Source organism: Crotalus tigris, unplaced genomic scaffold, assembly GCF_016545835.1.
Source record: "Crotalus tigris isolate CLP2741 ecotype Arizona unplaced genomic scaffold, ASM1654583v1 scf7180000023830.6690815, whole genome shotgun sequence".
NCBI classification, from domain to species: Eukaryota; Metazoa; Chordata; class Lepidosauria; order Squamata; family Viperidae; genus Crotalus; species Crotalus tigris.
In genome coordinates, this window is record NW_024100214.1 from 1,753,987 (window position 1) to 1,777,454 (window position 23,468).

The 23,468-nt window shown below is 33.9% G+C and overlaps 1 protein-coding gene across 13 annotated transcripts in view; it reads right to left on the reverse strand.

The window, feature by feature from the left end:
• The window catches only part of TCF4 (transcription factor 4), a 393,712-nt gene that overhangs the window by 146,338 nt on the left and 223,906 nt on the right, over positions 1–23,468 (reverse strand). For 11 of the 13 annotated variants that reach the window (XM_039322003.1, XM_039322006.1, XM_039322002.1 and 8 more), the window contains 2 exons: positions 996–1,125; positions 789–838 (listed from right to left, as the gene is read on the reverse strand). The exons of the other annotated variants lie outside the window; for them this stretch is intronic. In XM_039322003.1, the coding sequence (XP_039177937.1) occupies positions 789–838; positions 996–1,125 (180 nt within the window). The remainder of the gene's footprint in view (positions 1–788; positions 839–995; positions 1,126–23,468) is intronic. 13 annotated transcript variants of the gene reach the window in all.

The following is a 23,468-nucleotide window of genomic DNA, read 5'->3' on the forward strand; positions in this document are numbered from 1 at the left end:
ACTGAAAATATAGGATATTGAATTATTTCGGAGTAAGTAGTTTTATTAAAAAAAATAGAATGATAATATGCAATAAAGAACAAAACACACATGAGTACTATTTTCTGCAGGAATTAATTACCCACAATTTATAAACTCTTTCTCTCTCTTTACCTACATATAGTTTTTACTGAAAAATAATTTAAACATATGTTAATAATTAATTGGGATATTGCCCCAAATTCTTCATAAACATACCATTTGTTAATAGTGAAAATAGGACAACTGGAGGTTTAATAATGCTTTAATTTATTACTATAACCTAGAATTCCTTTGATAATACCTGAAGCCTACTGGCTGACACCTGGAATCACACACAGCGAGAGAGCTATTTGAACAGATACAGTTAACAGCTCTAATTCAGAAACTTCACTGGAAAAATGAAGATGTCCTTCTATTCTGGGCTCAGACCCATGTAAATGTTGCATAAATCCTCTTCACAAATCTCTTTTAACATGCAAATCCATAAATCATCAGAACGCTGACAAAGAATTTATCCAGCTTGTGAAACTAATGCATATTCTATCTGGAGTTGGATTCTGATAGAACTATCCAAAACATCACCCATCACCAATTTATTTTTGGTCAAAGGAGAATAATTTATGCAGTCATTTTATTTATCCATATGATGATTAAACAGAGAGGACAACAATTGATTTCATTTGTAAATTAGTAACATAACCAATGGCACCTCATTTACTTATAGACACAATAGAAATACAAATAGCAAACTGACAGGGAGTACTTACTGAAGATGGTAAACCTGGAGGAACCTTTCGAACTTTCTTTGTTTGTACTTCTGAAAGAAGAAGATAACAGGGGAACTGTGAGAGGTATGTTTGCAGCCTCAGACCTTCACAGTCTATGATTTAGCACTGAGCTTAACATGTCTTTATCAAGTTGTGTAAGACAGTTCAGTAGAAGTTGCATATTGGAAATGTAAGGAAGTAACTCACCAACAGAAGTGCTGTGCAGAGGCCTCCTTCGTGGGTTATTGCTAGAATACTGATAGTACTGAGAACCAGGTTTGGTAGGAGAAAGAGTTCCCGGGTTGCCCATTTCCATGTCACCTCCAAGGAGACTTTGCTAAAAGATTTTTGAAAAATAAGTATTGTTACATCTAACTTTTCCCCTATTGCCTTTTCTATGCTGATTCAAATTAACAGCCAATAATATGCAGGTGTCTGTAACAAGCAAATTGTTGCAAGCAGCCAGTCAAAATGCATTTCAGCATGATGGTTTTAAATATTATAAAACAGTATTTTCAAAAAATAGAGAACAATTTCACTATTACTGGAAGGAAATGCTTAAATATTTAACTATTAAATTAGCTTTTTATTTTTTTTTCCTACTTGAAGGAAATAGCAAATGAATATTTTTTAACTATTAAAAGATTGCGATATCCTTATTTTTCTATATTATTTAGGACAAATAAAATATATTGTGCTCTTCAATATAACTTTTTGGTCTAATACTAATGACCAACTGCAAAATGATTTCATTGTGAAGAGATAATCATTCTAAAAAAAAGGTGTGTCCAATAAAACTATTTTTAAAAGTGCATTATAGTTACCATATAAAATGTGTCTATCAAGTATATGGTCCTTGAATAAGAAATGAAAATATATATATTTGAAATAAGCTGCTGTTTGGCTACATTACTTGGAACAGGGAACAGAGATTGAAAAAAATAATGAACAGAAGTTGTTTTAACAAGCTATTTCAATATCATACTGCTACAATAAGAATGTGAGCATCCAGAAATACAAAAAGTACTTACTTATGAATGGACAATAGTTACTACTAATCCAGAAGAAATGGAATCTAAGCACAGTAACAAGGAAAAACCAGAGATTGACATTTTCTAAAAATTCTATTACTATAACTACATTGCAACTTACCCATAATATATAAATCCCCTGATTATACTCTGCACTGAACACATTGTTCTTTTAATTTTTCTGATATGCAATAAAACAGGTGCAGATACTACCATTTATATGATGAAGAAATTTCCCATTTAATAAAGAAATTTCAAAATTAAGTACCAAAAATCTAACTTTATCGTTACTTGTAATCAACTTTTACTGACTGAACTAATTACTGTACTTGATAAAGTACAGAATGTGTTTTCCCTAATCTAAATTCTAATCACCATGTCACTCACAACAGACTTAGTAATGCTTCACTAACACACTATTCACATGCAAAACACTCTAAATAGGCCAATTATGACTCTGCCCCTGTTCCCTGGTTAACCCGCTGAGAACTGAAAAATTTCACAAGACAGTCACCAACTAAAACAAAGACTCCTTGTTTTAAATTAAGACAGTCTTTTTGATTCCTAAATAGTTCAACAAAGTACCATGTCTTTGTCTGAAAGCAGTTGGTCAAATATGACCTATGAGCTGGAAAATATATTGGAAAAAAATAAGTAAATAAAATAAAATCTAAGTATAAGTTTTGCATCCTTGGAATATACGTACATTAAAATGTCCTTTCCTAGAAAAGCAATTCCTAAATTTGTTAGTAACAACCTACAATCAAGACGGTATGTAGCGAACCTTTATTTCCAATTTCATAGAAAGTCAGAAAGGAGTTTTTCACATCAACAACTCAAAATAGGAAAGCATTAAAATAATCTTTGTAGTACTTAAAAGGCCTTAATGATGTTTACTTTACCACAAAAAGTGGAAGACTGAGAATATGCAGCGCTAACAAGCAGGTTTCAAGCAAATTTAATAATTAAAGTTGGTTTTTTATATATATACAATAAAACTTATTCAACTTTAGTATGGAAAGCCCACTGGAATACATCTTAGGAATGAGACATGTTAAAATATCCAACTTCTCATTTAAATGATTTCTGTGAATATGTATCTTATGTCTGTTAAACAGCCAAGTTTAATTTTTAATATAACTACAGGGAAAAAAATACTGGCAATTCCAAAAAAAAATAAACTCTTTGGGGAAAAAAGACAGAATTATACATATAATAAACATAAATAGAAAATAGATCCAAGCACAATGTCAATTATTCTAGCCACTTTGTAAAGTTGTTCACAAGTATACAACTTTAGCTACAAAAGCCTTCAGTTCGCAAATATCCCAAAATAATCTGAACTTGTGATGCTTTATAGGTTAAATGTTTACTATGAAAACTCTATGGACTACTAGATAGAAGCAGTATTTATGAAGTACAGTACAATATATACTTAGGATAATGCCATGTAGATCTGATGGAGTGGTTTATAATCCATGACACTTCTAAGTTCTTAAATCATCAGGAAAAATATAAATATAATACTTTCAAAAAAGGAACACTCTTTAAAATAAGATATCAGTCACATATACTACCATTTCCAGCACAATAGCCCTGACTATAGGCGAAAATAAAAAATCACTGTATTCCATTTTATTTAATAAAAAAAGAGTACACAAAAAGTTACAAAACTTTATCAAAAGGCAGACTGTAATGTGGCATGGCAAAACTTACCCATTTTAGTTTTCATTCAAGCAGTGTAGTTATATTTTGCTACGCATTAGACGATATATAATAATCAAGCATCTTTGCAAATATATAAATTTGTGTATGTGTAATCAATGCATGGGGGGATGGTAGCAAAACATTACTAGCTTCTCCTTGCAGCTTTTCACTTAAGTGCCTCTAATGTGGTCTTTATTTAAGTCTTGGTTTTTCATTGGAACAGCTAAGTCATTCTTCTGTGGCAACAAAACATGCATTTATGTGCTCTTCTCTAAGTACTCCACTAGGGAGAAAGAAGATAAATATATATCTATTCATTCTAAGGTACTCGTAAATAGAACAACAACTCTCTGCTATTGCTCAATCATCACTAACATCTTTTAGCTGAAAAACAACGCTAAAAAAACATGAGGCCACCGTTTAACATTTGAGCTTTCTCAACTTAAAAAAGGGATAATCAATTATGAAATTATGAAAGCTAAATTCAAGCTAAATTCAATACCAAATGGAGTTTAGTATTTGCAGAACTGAATTTGCGCGCGCGCGTGCACACACACACAAACACACACACACACACACACAGAGGGCATTTAGTCAAACAATTGAGTTGTTCAATGTTTTCTATTTATTATTGTTATAGTGTTTCACTGCTTTAACAGTGGAACAACTGTCTGAAAATTAATTTATATATTTTTATACCATGCTGAAGTTCATTTCTGGAAAGCTACCTGAAGTACTCTGAATTAGAAAGACAAGGTAGAAATATTTTAAAAATAGAAATATTTTATACCAGGTGGAACATTGGGTTAGATTCTGCATGAGTCTCCTGCTAAACCTCCATCTGCAACTGAGGTCTCTAAGTGTGCAACTTTTACACAATGGCCTCAAACACAAAACTTATTTCTGTAATATTTACTAAAGAAAAAAGGCAATGAGCAGGGCATTTATGGAAGAGCCCTGAGGCTATGATTCATCAGAAAGTGTAAGAGTAGAATCTGTTCAACTTTCACAACACTAAACCTTCTCTAGCCAAAAGACAGATGCTCAGGAATTGGTTAAAAGCACAGCCCAAAAATACTATAAAAATTGTAATAGTAAATTTGCCATCCATACCCCTCAATATGAGATGAATTTTAGAATATTAGATATTAAATATTAGAATATATTTAAAATATTCAAGTTTTGATATAGAAACTTGAATTTCTTTATAAGGTTGATTGTGAGTTTGCTATACATAATGCAACTTGTTTGGGACCCTTCATCTTTTCTTTAAACTTAGTTCCTTTTTTCTTTCATTTTAGTCCTGACATCTTATTCTGCTCCAGATAAAAAGCTCCACCTAAACGTATGAAATTATAAATTAAAGCTGAATTTTAAGAATATGTGCAATTTTAAACTAGAGAAATGGAGATTTAGCATTCTCGATGAAAATAATTGTTTGAGGCTAAATAAAGTTTTATTCATGCAAGTATAACATAAACACATTTTTCCCAAATATAATAAAGGAAATCCAGTCTGCCCCCTCCCTCCATAATCATTCTTAATATAGATTAAATTGGGTTGAGTGGTGCCTTTCTTAATGAATAATTGATTTACATAAAAATAAATGCCCTTGACCATTAAGGCATATTAAAAGAAATTAATATTGTAAAAAACAATTAGAGAAACAAAGAAAGTAGAAAAAAAAACTTTGTGGCAAAAGGCCTGTTGACTGGAATTCCTAGAATGAGTTCCTCTCTCTTTCTCATGCTTATTAAATTCCGACCAGATATCAAACTACTTCATGTAAAAACAGTCTTATACGAAACCAGATTACATTTTTTTCTGAGCACTTATCAAATTATTATGAGTTGAGTACATGTTTGGGCATTTTAGCACCCTAACCAGCACTACCTTCGCCACATATGTGATCTACTATGGTTGCAGGCCATATTTTACTCTCCATTTATGCAGTAAAAAAAAAATATTATACCTTAAAGGTTTAAAGTATTGGAGGAAGATGCATTAGAGCGAAAGGTAAATAACTTGATGATATCTCCTAAGACTTCTCAATGCTATATGGTCCTGCTATAACTCTTCTCTTCAGTGAGGACACAACTAGCTACAAACTAGTAGTTTAAGAGGTCTATCAAAAGAAAAACATCATTATCATATTATTTAATTTGCATATCCAGGAAAGTGTATACCATGAAAAAAAAACTGTTTTGTTGAATTAAAAGACAGTAAATGAAGGAATCAACCTAGTTTTTAGCAACATTGAGGGAACAATAGCATTATTATGATAAAGAAATTTTTAAAATGACGTATAGAGATCTTCAAGTAAAGGAAAATGATGTCCTATCTTCTTAGCCATATAAATACTCCAGTAGGTGTCACTATGCATTTCCATAATATGTTGAATGGAAAGGAGAATATACATCAGCACCATTGTTAGGAAGAAAAAAAACAAAACACAACCCTATGCATACTTTCTGGGATTAAAAGAAAATTCCAGCATGTTCAATAATATACTTTACTTTCAACTATCGCACAAAGGACAACTTATTCTCACATTCTGCCTTTTTATGTGATTTTTTTCATTATCTATTTCAATACACCTACTTGATTAACAGAAAGAAGATAACGAGAGGAGAAAAGATGAAATACTGTTAACTTAAAATATGAATACTTTGAGTTGGAAATTCCCTTCCTCATTCATTTACTCTGATTAAAAGCATTCATTTTCTTTTTGAAATTCCATACTCAAGTAAAAGGTGAATATAACGTATGTTACAACTATGGTCACAAAGCAAGAAAGGGTAGAAACTTCTATTTTTGGAAAGTAAACTGTCTATGAAAGGAAATGGTTGAGAATTGGAGAACTATAGACAGAAAGCATTAAAGCACTTCTGTACAAGGGTCTTAGCCTGGGACCAACTGCCCTGTACATACTTTGAAATGAGAGAATAAACGGTTACAATTGCATAAAGGTAAAACCTGTTTCAATTTTCAGTTATAACCTAAGCCTTAAGGTCAATGTGGTTATAGAAGCTACATTTTGTGCATTCTGTAGAAGGGAGAAGATAACATTACCTGCATTTTGCATTTGATACGAATTAGTTAGACTCTCTTTTGTCATAACTGTTAGTTTTATCCTAGTTCAGGTTTGTAATCTAAAGTAAGCCAAACTGGAGACGCAGGAGGAAAAGATTTAGTTTTCATTACCTACACACGGTCCTTTTGATTCCTGCTTCAAACTTGGAAAGAGCAGATAAATAGATAAAATAAATATGGTTGCTCCTGTCATGTGTGAATTCATTCCAGATTCTGGAGCAAAATCAAATGCAACCTCAGATGCAACAGAATGAATCATGTTGTCTCAAGCAAGCAAATAAATGTAACTTGGCATTGATAATAGAATTTAAAGGTCTGAAAAGCCTCTTTTTTATTTTTCTGTTACTTTGTTTTGAAGCAAAGCATCAGATGTCCAATTCTTTTACAATACATATTTTGATAAATGAATACATAGTATTTCAGAGAGGCTCCCCCTCATGCATCATGTTGGAACAAGCTATTGTGTATTAATGTCAATGATAATTATTTTAATTCTTCTCTATACTCCCCTCTTCAATTGCAGTATCTCGTGGTAGAGAAGCAAGATTAAATCTTCTATTTAAAAATATCAACGATGAATTAATTTCCCTTAATTGCATACTTTGAACATTGAACATAATAGATAAGTAGGCCCATTATTTGCCTGGTAGCAGATTTATTTTTATTGGGGGGGGAATAATTATGGCTTAATCCTGGACATCATTTGGCTGCTATTTACACATATATACATGATAGACTGTCTATAGAATTAAATTTGGTAATACTGATATTGTCTGTAAAACTGAAAAATCCTATCTATCTATCTATCTATCTATCTATCTATCTATCTATCTATCTATCTATCTATCTATCTATCTAGACCAGGGGTAGGCAACCTTAGCTCTTTTATGATTCGTGGACTTCAACTCCCAGAATTCCTGAGCCAGCAGAGTGTTTTAAAAGTGCAGCTTAAATTCTCCAAATCTGTCAAAGCCATCACTTAGGATGAAAGAGAACTCAAAGAAAAGCATTAGATTATTCTAGTGATTTTTTGTAGATTTCTTTTAGATTGCATAATAAACAGAACATATAATATTGCTTATAGAACAACTCACTAATATGGAGTAGAGAACTTGTTGTATCATCAATTTTCTTTCTTATAAAAAGGACCTTCCTCCAGCCATTTATTTATTTATTTGTGGTTTAGCAACAAAGATAAAAAAGAGAGCTAGGCAGAAGGTTAGCTTCCTCTTTAATTATAAATAATATAGCAAGCAGGGATGTGTAATTGTATTAAAAAGGTCTTCCCTGACACGCTTATGTCAAACAGCCCTTTTAGGTAATTTGAGTACTATAAATAATAATTAGGATCAAATATGTACTCTAATACAATCCATCTGTCAATGAATAATAACAGTATAAAGTAAAATCAATAAAAAGACAACCATGTTCTTTGATATATTGTAAATGGCTATACCTCTATGAACCAACATTTATTTGCTAAGGAACAAAACTAATAGATTTCTGAGCAAATATGGGTACGATGATCACGTACACTGTTTAAAAGGTGCCAATTGAATAATGTAAAGATAAGATAAAATACAATATACTTTCAGAATCTTAATACCTTTCAAAAGTCTCAAAGTAAAGTCAGAGTCAAAATTAATTTGAATTCTACATATGTATCTGTAAACTGCATATGTTACATAACAGGTGCACACATAAACAACAGTATATTGGCTCATACAGTAGCTTTTAAAACAGAAATCCAAACTTACAAAAATTAGCTTTTGGAAAGCCTTGTGGCATGTTGGTCACATAGCTGACCTGTAATGTTTCCAACATTAGTAGGTGAGGTTGCATTGCTAAGAATGGTGTTCCAATCTATACCTTGTCTGTTTTATTAATATGTTTTCTGAAAGCCTTAATTGACCAAAGCCATAATGGCTAATAGATGTCAACATCTATGGGCCTATTATCTAGTAATGATCTTGGCATAGGGAAGATTGAACTTGGAATGTAAAAAGAATAAATGTAAAAGTCATACATGAATGAATAAAAATGTCATATGTCTGTAAAATTAATAGTTCTGAACAAAGCTGACTAGATGCTGTGGAATGAACTAGAGATGATGAAGATGCAGATCTGACTAGAACAATGTGCTTCCTAACAGGGAGGCTCTGGATTAGCCTAAAATGTTATGGATGCCTAAGGAAATTCATGAAGTTGATTCAACTACTACATGATAGGACAGGGGTTTTCAAATTTGGCCCTTTTATGACTTGTGGACTTCAACTCCCAGAATTCCTCAGCCAGCTTGCCACGTTTGAAGACCCCTGTGATAGGATAAGAGCCATGGTAGTAGAGTGGTTAGAATGCAATATTGCAGGTTGCAGGCTAATTCTGTTGATTGCCAACTGCCAGCAGTTTGGCAGTTCGAGTCTGACTGGCTCAAGGTTGACTCAGCCTTCCAGCCTGCCATTCTTCTGATATTGGTGAAATGAGGACCCAGATTATTGGGGCAATATGCTGACTGTGTAAACTGCTTAGAGAGGGCTGTAAAGCACCGTGGAGTAGTATTTAAGTCTAAATGCTATTGCTATAGAATGACAGGACAAGTTCTTTACAATGGTGATACATCAGCTGCACTTGCCATTTCCAATAGGGGTAAAAGAGGGTTGTGTGATAGCCCCAATCCTATTCAATCTGTTTTTCATTTACATGCTGTCATGTGTTGTCCATAGTCTGAAGGAGGAAGTGTACATCAAATACTGATTGGATGATGCTCTTTGACCTTCATTGCGTGAATGCACGAACAAAGTTGAGACTCTAGAAAGAGTACAGAGAAGAGCAACAAAGATGATTAGGGGACTGGAGGCTAAAATATATAAGGAACGGTTGCTGGAATTGGGTATGTCTAGTTTAACGAAGAGAAGGACGAGGGGGGACATGATAGCACTGTTCCAATATCTCAGGGGCTGCCACAAAAAAGAGGGAGTCAAGCTATTTTCCAAAGCACCTGAAGGCAGGACAAGAAGCAATGGGTGGAAACTAACCAAAGAGAGAAGCAACCTAGAACTAAGGAGAAACTTCCTGACAGTTAGAACAATTAACCAGTGGAACAACCTGCCTCCAGAAGCAGTGAATCCTCCAACACTGGAAATTTTTAAGAGACTGGACAGCCATTTGTCCGAAATGGTATAGGGTTTCCTACTTGAGCAGGTCCCTTCCAACTTTATCATTATTATTATTATTATAAGTGCATCCAGAGTTATTCAAAAAAATCTTCTTTGCTGATGACTGCTCACTCCTAGAGACAAATACAGAGATTTACAGTTGATGCTGAACAAATTCTCAGAAGTTGCTGTGCTCTTTGTCCTGGCTATCAGGACAAGACTGAAGTATTCACCAGCCCGTGCCAAATAATAAGCTTATAGAACCAAAAAATCACTGTTGACAACACCCAGCTGACAAATGTAAATAGCTTCAAATACTTGGAAAGGGTTATTTTGGGAAGTGGGCCTTTGGAAAGGAAATTAACTCCAGGATCAGCAAAACCAGCCAGGCACCAGGGTAGCTGTGAACTGGTGATCAATCAACACAACATCTGTATCTCCACAAAGCTAAAAGTCTACAGAGCTGCAGTTATCCCACCCTCTTATATGGATGTGAATCCTGGACTCTGTATGAAAGCCACATCAAACAACTGGATAAACTTCATGTGAGCTCTCTGCTCCATCTTTAGCATTTTTTGGCAAGAACACGTCCCCAATTTGGAGGTCTTGGATCTTGCAAAGTCCACCAGCATGGAGTCCCTGATTATCAGAGCCAGAAAATCTGATCATTAGATTATCAAAATGAATAACTGCTACATGCCTTACCACTTGCTCTGCAGTGTATTGGCTATGGGAAGAGACCTTGAACTCAACAATGCAAGCACTCCAAACCTTATACTACTAGGACATTGAGCTAAAGGAACTAGAAACTCTAGTTGCTGACAAAACCCACGGAGGTATGAAGTCCTAGTTATGAAAACAGGTGTCACCAAAAACAATTAAAAGTTACAATAAAAAGTTATTGTGTGAGCAGCATCACACAATAACACTCAAAGTTACTACAACATTGGATTTCCAATGCCTCCATTCTGTTAAGACTCTGTGCTTCCATGCTGGGACTGTAGAATCACTCGAGTGTCCACAAATGAATTTCCCAACAGTGCATCTTCTTGAACCTCAAAGACATATTTTCATACAGGCACATGTAAAAGAAATAAATATGAAAGCAAGACTGATTATTTAGGATGAAAGAGTTAAAAATAATTAGTGAAGAATACAAAGGTGATGAAAGGTACTGAATTATGAGAGGTACAATGCAATATTTACAGTAGATCATGTTAAAATAAACATGAAAGAAAAATAAAAACTGAAAGAAACAACAGAGAAAGCCTGAAAGTGCAAGTTCTGTGTGAAAATGAATGGGCAATTGAAATAAGAAAAACATGTGGAAGCTTCTTGGAAAAAAAAATACGTTACAGAGTGTCAAAAAAGCGTGTGATGTTTTGCTAATGGAAAGTATTTAAAAAGAATGCATGGTGCAGTGATGATGAAAAAAAGGCTGTGGATACAAAACAACAAGCACATATAAAAGAATTACTACAAAAATAAATATAAGATCCTTTTGATGCTTGTAGAAAGAAAAAGAAAATTGCAGGCAATGTAGCCAAGAAGAGCAAGGAACAATTAAGATTAAAGGAGTGAGAGAAACCGCAGAGATTTTCCTGAAAATCAAAGATGGTTTTGGAAGTGGGTCAAAAAGGCTAAACAAAGGGTTTTTGTATACCATTAAATGACATGAGCTCATAGAAAGGACCCCAGAAAACAACCACTTTGTTGGGTTTGGTGGGATGGTCAGAGATAATTGGAAACAGGTACTCCCAGCAATAACCTGGTCTCCTGTGATAGCTAGCATCTGGAATTGCAATTCACGAAGCAGATACATGACACCCTGTGATGCGCCAGAACTGCCTGCACCATTGCATTCTGGATCAGATGAAGTTTCTGAATACTCTTCAAGGATAGCCCCTTGGTAAATGCATTGAAATAGTCCAGCTAGGAAGATAGGAAGTGATTAATGCATGAGTACTACGCTACTATCATAGCAAAACAAACATTTTACAGTCAGATATAGTGATTATATAGCCATGAATGATTCATAAACGATTGATTTTTTTTAAATTCAGAAGCATGTAAAGAAATCCATAGAATCAATTCTTAAGAAATAATAATCCCTTTGAAACCGTTAATAAATGCAGTCTTTTAAATGCACTCTTCTTTAACATTCCCTATCACAAAATAAAAAGAATACTGCATACTCTTATCTGAGATAGGTAATAATAAAATTCTGTATAAACATAACTCTCAATATTATTGGCACTGCAAAGAAATCATGTGACAATTCAATAGATCAGAAAAGTAAAGCAGTTCACGTGACATTATTACGTGGCAAATATGTGAATGAATGGAAATACCACAATTTGGGGGGGGGAAAACCTGCTCAGATCTGCACTGCTGGACTCATTTTATGCAAGTTCCACGGACTCCAGATTTTGCATAGATCTCAAGAAAACAGCTATCTTGGCCAAAACTCATAATTAAAAAAATATTTCAGTAGTTTTTTTTTAAAGAAATCTATAAAGTTAAGTATAAAGTTAAGTATTATGAAACTAACAGAATCTAAGCAAAAGCTAGAATGGTGATTAGTGATTAGAGGGACAAAATTTATTTGATTTCATAATGATAAAATTTTACATTTCTTTTAACAGAAAAACACAGCTAATTTCCAACAAAAACATGACATGCAAATTATGCAGAATCTAGAAATTCTGTCTCTCATAGTAGATATCAATCAACATTTGTAACTTTTTACAGTATATAGTATACACTACTTTTGCACAGCTCTACTCATAGCAATAGCACTTAAACTTATATACTACTTCACAGTGCGTTACAGCCCTCTCTAAGAGTATGTCAGCCTATTGACCCAGTGCTCATTTTATCGACCTTGGAAAGATGGAAGGCTGAGTCAATCTTGAACTGGTGAGAATCGAACTGCTGGCAGTCGGCAGAATTAGGCTGCAATACTGCATTCTAACCACTGCGTCACCAGGGCTCTGTTGGTGTTCCTGCTTTAATAATTAAAGTCCCTTGTCCTTCCCTCCTATCTCTTGTCTGGTATGGAAGAAAAAGGAGCCAAACTACTACATAATAATAAAGAGAACTTTCAAAAGTATAATTGTAATGAAACTGCCCTTTTGTAAATATGAATTTATTTACATGTTTTGCTAAGGTCTCTTTTAAATACAACTGTCTTTGGACCCATGGTAAATACTATTGTAAAATAATACCTACAACTACTACTACTAAGATTAATTACTATTACTCAGATTAATAAAAATATCAGATTTTTTCGCTCATTTCACCCTTTCAGTAACAATCATGTTTGCTATTACAGTGGGAGAAGAAATTGAACTACGTGCAACTAAAACCATCTCACTGAATGATGCTATGAAATTTTCCTGTGGATTCATATGGTCTGAGAATTCTTCCAATTTTTGTATAGACAGGGATATATTTTTTCCAGTATACTTAGGGGAGGGATACACATATATACATACATGCATACACAAAATATATGTAAACAAACAGTATAACTTTTTGCATATATAGAGAGTAAATTTGTTCATATGACAGGCAAAATAATGATATTTTCTTCTTTCCTCTCTAACCAGAGACTCTCCTCATGGTTTCAATGCTCTGGTCACAAGAGAAAGGAAGTGATTATTTGCATATTTTCCAAGGACTGAAGATTTATTTTTTACAAAGACCATCTGGTGGCCATGGATCACACTTTGGGAAATACTGATGTAAATAATAATACTTCAAATAGTGAAAGTTGAAACCTGAATAAATAACTCAGTCAACCTCCTGTTACAAGGTATTCAGGTTACCCCCCCTTGAACAAATCAAGTTGATCTGATCTTGTAATTAATATAACATTGCTGGAAAACATAGTAAAAGTGAACCAATCTGCTGCTGAATAAAAGTTGAGAATCAAAAGTTTATTGGTAGCGTTCTCATAGTTATGGATGCTATATACTTAGCACATTACAAACCTAATATTATAAGGAATTCCCTATTTATGCATATCAATTTTACCATGTGGTCTCTACAGCTAAGCCAACAATTTCTTCTAAACTAATGTATAGAAAACCAGTAAAGGACAGGAAAACACATATGAATTTTGAACAAACTGAGGACAGGAATCGATAGAAATCAAGGAGGGAAGTTATTATTCCATAGCTGTTCAAAAATATGGATTATCTGTAGCTTTATTTGTTACTTCAACTCATTGGAGTGGCTGGGTTTTTTTCCCCCTCAAGGTACTGTTAATACAAATAAAAGAAGGAAAATCTCACTGCCCCTAGGAAATTTTCATACAGTTTTATAGATGTCTAGGTTAGACATACCAAAGGTTAGACATACCAAAGGTTAGACATACCAAATTCAATTAGTGATGGAACTGAAAGAAAATGTGTAAGGCTGGATGGAACATGTACAGATAAATATATAGGAATACACAACTGAGGCAGTGGGGCCAACAGTTCATCAAATGAAGTTTATATATGCAAAACTATGAGTGCCAACACAGTTCAATTCTTTCCCTCAAGGATTCAAAATATTGTATTGCTAGCCAAAGATTACATTTGGTCTCCAAACGACATGCTGGGGCAATACTCCAAAAGAGAGATAGGACCAAAAATGTAAGGGTGCAAAACCAAGATCAAAAGATTTCATTTCTCAAAAATATATTTGGGGTAATGTATTAAAGAATGATATGCGACAATTTTCTAGAAAATAGAGAATGTAAATGATGGAGTAAATGATGTTGGAAATCATTAAGTTCAAATCTCTGTCCTCCACAGGATACAAATACTATAGCATTCCTGACAGTGGCCACCTTCCCCTTTGTTTAAAAAACTTCCAGCAAAGAAGTCCACTGCCATTGAACTGCTCTTACACTTAGGATTTTTTTTAAGAGCCTGTAATATTGTTTTGGGCAGAATGTGATAAACTTTACAATTACACATATGTATTAAATTTGATCCATAAGGGAACAATGTTGACCTTTATGCAGACTGACTTTTGGGGTGTGTTTGACCACAGTGTAAAGAATTAATTTCACTGGTTAATTAACTAATTACTATTTAATTGGTCTTTTGTATAAAAAAATAAATCAGTTTCTAGCCTACATCAACTAGCCAATACAGCTTAGGAATGATTATCAATAACCTGTCTTGAAGACCTACTAAAGGCAGTCAAGCAGAATTAGAAACCAAAGTTCTTTTTTAACTCTTTATAATACTGTGATTGGATGGTCAACAGCAGTCCAACCAGATGGAATAATTCTGATTTGAAGACAACTGTTCAGATGTTGAATACAGTAGTCTTCAATACAATATTTCATGTAAATTACTGAAAGGCTATACATGGTTGTTATACAATGTATCTTTTGTGACCCTCTGGCGATTATGGATCAGAGCTTGGTTGAGGCCTGCAACTGGAAATCAGCCAACTTCTGTGTCCTGGGGAAATTAAATTCCACTCTGAATTATTTTGTTCTGGCACAATGAAATCTAGAAACAGAATAAGCAAAGCACGCATATCCTGGGATGCATATGGGGCTTTTTGGCAAGACTAGCTATTTGGCTTCAATTCAAGTAAGATGTATATGAGTGGAGAAAGTATGGAAGACTCAGAGAAAGAAGATGTAAAGAAAGCAGAAGGAGGAAGATATATTTCTTTTTTTAATACACTCACAATTCTATTATCTGCATAGGACATTGGTAATTCCTTATTGAGACCAGTACAGAGGCAAGGCTTGGGGCCAAAACAATGATTGGGCAGGCCACAAGTAAGAGTGAGCTGTCCTGGAAGAGCCCATGAAGATCTGCATACAGTAAGTATGTACTGTAGTACTGTGAAGGACATTTCTAAGTAAAGAATGTGGGGACTTGGCCATAGTTATTCAAAAGTTGTTAATCATGCTCTCAAACAATTGAACAATTTCCTTTGATGATCACAGTGTTATGTTGTGGAATTTTTTTCTCCGCAAAATTATTGACTGAACTCCCACCAATATTTTTTTTGCTGCTTTTTCTTGCCTTTGAATGTTTACAAATAGGCATTTTATTAGTACTTTTTGTGCAATTCAACTATGAACTACGAGTCACTCTTTGCTCTCCATGCATGGTATTAATGAGTTAATAACATTCATTCATTCATTCATTCATTCATTCATTCAATAACAACTGTATGTTGCTTATCTTGGTACCTTCTTAGAAACACAGATTTGAAATTCTGGTGCCCTGCGATAGAGCTCCATACTTATAAGAAAAAAGTTTCCATTTGACAAGGATGTATTTTGATATTAAAATGAAGTAAAATGAAGTAAATGTTGATTAATATAATGTGGCAAAGGCCAAGGGAAACTTCATATGTTATGAATCTTGGGATCAGCATTCACCCTATTACTAAATAAGTGAATCTATTCCACTACAGTCCATCTGTTCTATTCATGAAGAGTGCTAATGTCTGCTGGAGATTTCTTGGGGCTGACAGAAAGGCCAAGTTACACTTTCAGAATCCTTAGTTTCAGATTTAGACTTAGAATCTGCCTTTTTTCTGGAAGCTTATGGTGGCATGCATATTACCTTCATACAACAGCATCTCAGTGAGGTAGGAAAGAGTCAGTCCCTTAATGAACTTCCATTGCTGAGAAGAAATTTCAACCTAGGTCTGCCTAGTCCTAGATCCAACAAAATATTAGGACTTCAACCTCTGCCCCACAAAGTTTTGTGTTTGTGCTTGAAGTTTCCCATAGAAATTTCAATCCAATATATTTGTTTTCTTATATATATAGAAATCACTTAATTTATTCAGTTCTTATTATATTTTCTTTTAGTAATATGTGTAATGTAGTGATATAAAATTTGAAAATCTGGTAACCATTTTTTTACCCCATTATTGTTTTTACACACTTCCTCACTTTAATCAGAGGGCCATATTCTGTGGAGCTTACTCAGAAAAACTGCTGAAAAATAGATGTGAAGAATGCAAAAAGAAGAAAAAGAAGAAGCTAAAAGTTCTGAAAAAAAAACCTAAAAAATCCTTAAAGTAAAGCAAAAGACAAAATGTAGTAGATTTTAAAACAGACTTAAACCACAGAGTTGTTAAATTTGGCAGAATACAGAAGACATACACAATCCATTGACTGTCCATTAGCAACTTGGAACACACAAGAGACAAAATAACATATGGGTGTTTTTTTCTTTTTCTTTTTCTTTTTGTATGTGTGTCCATTTCCACTACCTTGCTGACCAGAGTGTTTGTACAAAATGACATTGAGCAAGAAATGAAAGAACAATTTAAAAGAAATTAATGCCATCTCAGAGGTGAAGAGCTGTTGGATACGTGAAGTACAGTTAACTGCCAGCCACCCTTAAGTTTAAAATGATTAGGGCTGTGAGTTGAGTGTTTTCAATTGATTAACTGTTTTGTCATTATCTGATTAATGAGCCAATTAAAATAAATATGACAGTACCTCAATACAGGTGATATATTGACGATACTTTAAACTGCAGCATTCCTTCAACTAAGAACCAAGATAAATAACCAAATATTTGTGCTGATTAAAAAAAAATCTTGTGATGCTGTAATATCAAATGCATTATTAGAGCTGAAGGACTGTGTCTTGTTAGGATGTCAGGAAAAATCTTCCTTTTCTGAAGATCATATTTTAATTGGGAAAAAATCCTTCATTCTGCAAATATAAAACCAACTTATATGATAAATGATTAGCCGTATATATGGATGTGTATGTATATGTGTTTGTGTGTAGCAGAGAGACCCCTCACTTCATTGTATTTGCCATCTTTTATATTTGTATATTTTATCAATTTGATTCTAATTTCTTTATTATTGTGAACTGGCTAGAGTCACTGAGAATCAGTTAACATAGAAGTTTAATAAATGTTCTTATAGTTGCCTTTTTAGTTTTCTTAAATATGTTAGCGGGTAACAATACAATACTATATATTAACTAGGAGCCAGGATAATAGACAATCATGCCTTTCTTGTGCATAATTAATACTTGTAAACCAAGTGAAATAAAAATAATCTCAATTATTGCAATATTACTATCTTTCTATGACAATTACAAATCAAAGTGATTTTGCAGCATATTTGCCATCATATAGACATTATTTTTCAAATTCTTTTCCTATTTCCTTACCTGTCTGGCTGCAACAAAATATAAAACAGTCAGTTCTTTATGTTTCAAAATTTTGTATTATTTCTTGGATAAATTTAGCAAGGATAGTTCAGTTTCTAATATGATGGCCTGAATCACATTTTTCCTTATTTTAATAAAAGATTCAGTCAGCTTTACAGATATTGTAATTTTTATCCTCCACCATCTGAAAATAATTGTTACCCTCTATAATAGCATTTCCCTACCAGACATTGTCTAGATAATTTGGGACTACAAAATTCAGAATTTCCAGATAGCATTATTTCAAGAAAATTCTTCATATTGGTAAACTTGGTAAACTATTTTGGTCTAGTAGTCAATCATAGCAAACATTTGGAACTCAACATATCACACACACGTCACACACACACACACACACACACACACACACACACACACACACACACACACACATACTGTGATCAAGTCAGAAACAATTCTTTATCTTTCCCCATCTAGGCTACCAATGAGTTGGGTTTCCATAGAAATTGAATTAATGAATTTATTTTGAAATTTTATACAACTGCCTACTCGCTCACAATAAAAATAAAAAACAATACCTCATCCCACCAGCAACATAGTCAAATAAGCCATTTGATGAGCTCTATCCCACTCCCAAGATCCACTGGCAAAACTTTAAGGGTCTTACAAAAAAGTGTCAAAGTGGGGGGGAAATCTAATTTCTGAAAGGATGATATTCCAAAGGGAGGGAGCCACCCACAGAGAAGAACTTTCTTCTGGATTTCTTGAGATGTACCTAAGGGGATGGAACCAGAATGAATGAATGAATGAATGAATGACTTAATGAATGAATTAATTAATTAATTCCTTGTATAACAGTGTGATTGCCTACATGCCTGAATGCTCCCTAGGATCTGCTGCACACCACTTACCTTCAAGCAATGTTCTCTTTCTGTTGACAGGGTCTTACCTGAGGCTGGTCCGGGCCTTCATTCTTGAAGTGGCTTTGGAGAATGCTCTGCTGTGGCCTCTTCAGCCTCCAAAAACTACATGAAAACATGCCCTATTCTCACACAATTTCGGAGACCCCTCAAAAGCATGCCCCATTCTCATACAGCCTCCAACAATTGTGTAAGAATGGGGTATGCATTTGAGAGTAGTTGTTGTCAGATATTGATGAATGCTGATGTGTCACATGGCATGCCTTCTTTGCATGTGTGTCATAGGTTTGCCATCACTGGTCCAGTTACTTTTGTGTGAATAACTATAATCACTAACAGGCATAGATACAAAGAAATGAAATTTAGGAATTGACGATACATTGTTTACAGACATGGACTCATGAATGAAATGCCTAGTGTATTATGAGGAATACAATAAATAAATATAAAAACGCAGTAAAAATAAAGAGTGACATTGGCGGTATATAAATTATGAAATCAAAAGGAACAAAATCAGAAAAAATGAACAATCATTTAAAATAGCAGAAGTTCATACAAGCGGCCAGTTACCCAGTCTGACCCAGAGTCCGAGGGCAAAGCCAGGTTTTAAGAGTTCATTTAAATAAGCCACAATTGGGGGTCGTGAATAGGACCTTTGAATCTTGGGGGAAATGATGTTTCTAATTCAGAGACATTCTGTGTGTCTTCCCATAACACTGGGTACAGCCTCTTAACTTCCTCCAAAACAGTCACCCATTTGTAATTTTTAATATGACAAATATTTATCTTATTAAACACCATTACAGTAATAGGATTACTCACAATGAATTGAAGGCTACATAAAATGTATTAAGTGCAATTGTGAATGTAATTCCCTTCTAATTCTATTTTTGTCTTTTCCCCATTCCTCTTATTTGTCTTTTCCTTGCTCAGTCAAGAAAAAATTATTTATTCCTTATCTACAGGATAAATCCATTAATATCAATATGTTAATGAGAACCCAGTTTCCTTTTGCAGGGTGATTAAACATTAATGGTCTTTCAGGGTCCATTAGAAGGGAATATGTTCCTTCGGTTACTTCAGATATGACAAGTGGGTCCTGATGGGCATGGGGCTCTTCTGCTCATGCTGCTAGGTAGGAGCCCTGATTTCTTCCCAAATCTCTGCTCTGATAACATCCCAACCTTTCTCTTCTCTAGGTTATCCCCAAAATGACTTAAAGGTGCTAAGCTATTTACCCTTTCAGCTAAATAGCTGCATTTCAAAACAATGGCAGCTGAATTCTTTTCTCTTTATCCCCAGGAGGCAAAAAGCGAGACAGGGAGGAAGTGAACAGAGCAAAAAGCAACAAGGAGTTACTGGAGGGTGGAATTGTTAATTATTTCCAAAGCTTATAATGTTTAGGGTTGTTAGCTTATTAACTGTCATCCCTAAATTCATTAAAAGAATATTCAAACCCTTAACTTTTCAAACATTCTTCTTAGCTCACTGCAATTATGTTACGTACATCTTGTCTAGTTTTTGCCATTGTGTGGGGTTAGTTAATGCATAGATTGTGAATCCATGTGTTCCAGCAGTATGGCTGGTTTTAAAGTCAGACAAGCCCACATCAATTATATTCAAGAGATACATTCATTTTATTGAACATTATCTGGATTATTTGTCCCAAAATAGAGTGGGGAAAAAAATAGTTTGGAGCTACCCACGTTTTTCATCTAAACTCTTGCATTAGATAAAATATGCTTTTCTATTTTATCAAATTACTAATCTTCTAAAGCTCAAATATCTCCTTTATGGAAAGAAAACAGTTTAAAAGACCCTAGTAAAAAGGTGGGTATATGAATAAATTAAATAATGTTAATATATTATTACAGTATTAAGGCAGGTTGTGCAATGAGCCAGTTGTTTGGACTGGATTTGGCATTTTTATCCACCCAGAGTCCTTCCCAAGGACCTGGATTAGACAGATTTTGTTTCATGGAGTTAAAGATATCATTGCAGGATTTAAGCTGTTCCAAATAAAGCTGCCTTTTGCAATTGACTGATGGAGATTTTGTCAATGCTGATAATGTTCAAGTGATGCTCCGGAACTTTTGGAATTGCATCCAAGGAACCTATTATTATTGGTACTATCTTTGCTTTCTTTTGCCACAATTATTCTACTTCTACTTGCAGGTCTTTATATTTTGTTATTTTCTACAGCTCTTTCCCTTCTCCTCTGCTGCTTTAGGTTCTGCCACATCCCCTATCAGATTTTTTTGTTTTTCTTATTGACAATTGTTAAGTCTGGAGTGCAATTTGCCAGGTGCTTGTAAATTTGAATTTTAAAGCCCCAGAGCACTTCAGCTTCTTCATTTTCTATTATTTTGTCTACTTTATGATCCAACAGTTCTTGCTTACAGGCAAATGGTATTTTTTGCAAATATTCCAAAACATCATTGTAGCTACTTTGTCGTGTCATTGTTTGTAGTCAGTCTGTGAAATTGTCTTATAGCAGATAACTAGTTGATCCACTGTTTCTTCAGCTTCTTTGCAGATGAGGCATTTGCTGTCTGTTGTTTTGAGTTCTCAATTCTCGCTTTGTATGCATCTGTTATTATTATGGTTCACAAAGGTTTGTCACAAGGGGCAGCCAGATGTTTAGACTCAATCTGGCATTTTTATCCATGTATCAAGTCCTTTCCAAGAATATGGAATAAGCAGATGTTGTTGCTTGATGGTATCGTTATTGTTGTTAAGCTGCTCCAAGTAAAGTGCCTTTTTGCAATTGACTCATGGTAATTTTGTCAATGCCAACAATGTTCAAGTGGTGCCCCAGATGGTTTATTACTGTTATTATTATTATTAGGAGTAGTGTTCAAAGTTGCAATCCATTCCATGTTGCCCTTGTGCAACGTTGAGAGAATATGTTTATAGAGGTGACAGTCAATGCCAAATTGTAATAAATAACAACATAAGAATCCATTGGCTAAATTCTGCCATAAATCTTGCTAGAACCACTAAAAATATGGATAAAATTACAGTAAATTTAAATAGTCAACAGTAGGTAGGTAGGCAGGCAGGCAGGCAGACAGTCAGACAGACATTTCCAATGATAGAATTATTTTCCCCCTTTAAATTTCAAATTCTACTTAGGATGCAAAAAAAATAATAATTATAGGTTAAGCTACTGAACAACTGGCAAATGTAGCCCAGTAGGAGGGCGTACTATTCTTGGACACTTGAAACAGCTGTGTTTATTTTCAATGTCCAGGATATTACTAAAGCATTATTTCTTTTTTTTTTCCAGAGGGCAACATTTTTTCCAGAATACCTATCTTCCTCTAAGCATGAATTTCATTGTTCTGCTTGTCTAGCAATAACAAACAAACTCTCCTGGATATGAATAGATGGACATGTGTGCATGTATATATTCAATTATACATGTGTTCTTTTTTGTATGTGCTGTTCTAATTCCCTTACTCTCCCTCAGTTTATCTATATAAATGAACCTGACCAATATATGCCTATTTAGAAATTAGTTCCACTTAGAGTTAGTTCAATATTTAGGTATGTATAGGTTCATTGTTCAAATGGAATTTTGTATTTGAGTAAATGGGGCCCAATCTTTGGAGTTGACCACACTCAGATAAAAACTGGAACAGATAATTCAGCATTCCTTATTTATCACCATTTTGTGTTTTACCAGGAAACTTGAGAAATGAAAATAAAACCAACATAAGATGCTTATGCAGGAATGTAGTCTGTCCAAGTCCAGCTACAGCTGTCAGTGAAAAAAATAGTTTAATGAACTCTATTTGTATTTCACTAGAATCTATATCACAAAAAGAATCAACTAAGAGAGGGATGGGATCGGGGACTACTTCACTGCCTAATAAATTTTATTTATTAAAATATTTATAACTCACTTTTTGGGCTTAAATAAAGGCACAAATGTACACAAAAAATAACTTAAAATATATATTTGCTGTTCCATAACCATAACTTAAGATCTGAATTTACTACTGTACCCAAACTTGTATAATACATCATGGTAAGCCAAGTATTAATAACACAACTTTAAAAATAAACTTAGAATGTTTTGAAGCAGTTTTTTTTGAACCCTGTATAGCTATCAATATAATAAATTGATAAACAAGAAAACTCTGTAAGCCTTTGATGGCATATTTCAGGACTGATGAATTAATTATAAATGAATATATTATGTTCTATTTTGCAGTGTATTGTAAATACATTTCCAGGCCTACCAGACTTGTTTAACAGCAAGTGGATTTTGCTGGTATCCTATAAGGTCCATCCTAACTAGGATGAAAAATGGTATAAAAGTATACTGATTAAATAAATAAATAAATAAATATAGGAAGTAATATATAGGCATATTCTTTTGATCTCTGACTAACCTAGAAACAGCTTGGAAAATCTAACTCTTGGGACTCTGTAGGAAGCCCTCTATTCTATTCTCTATTCCCAGTAAAGAACAGTTAATTGTTGTGGTTTTATGTATTTATTTATACATATTTATATAATTGTCTATCTCAACTAATGACTCCAAGAGGCTCACAATAATCACAGTAAAATATTAAAAAAGAAAAATTAAAGAA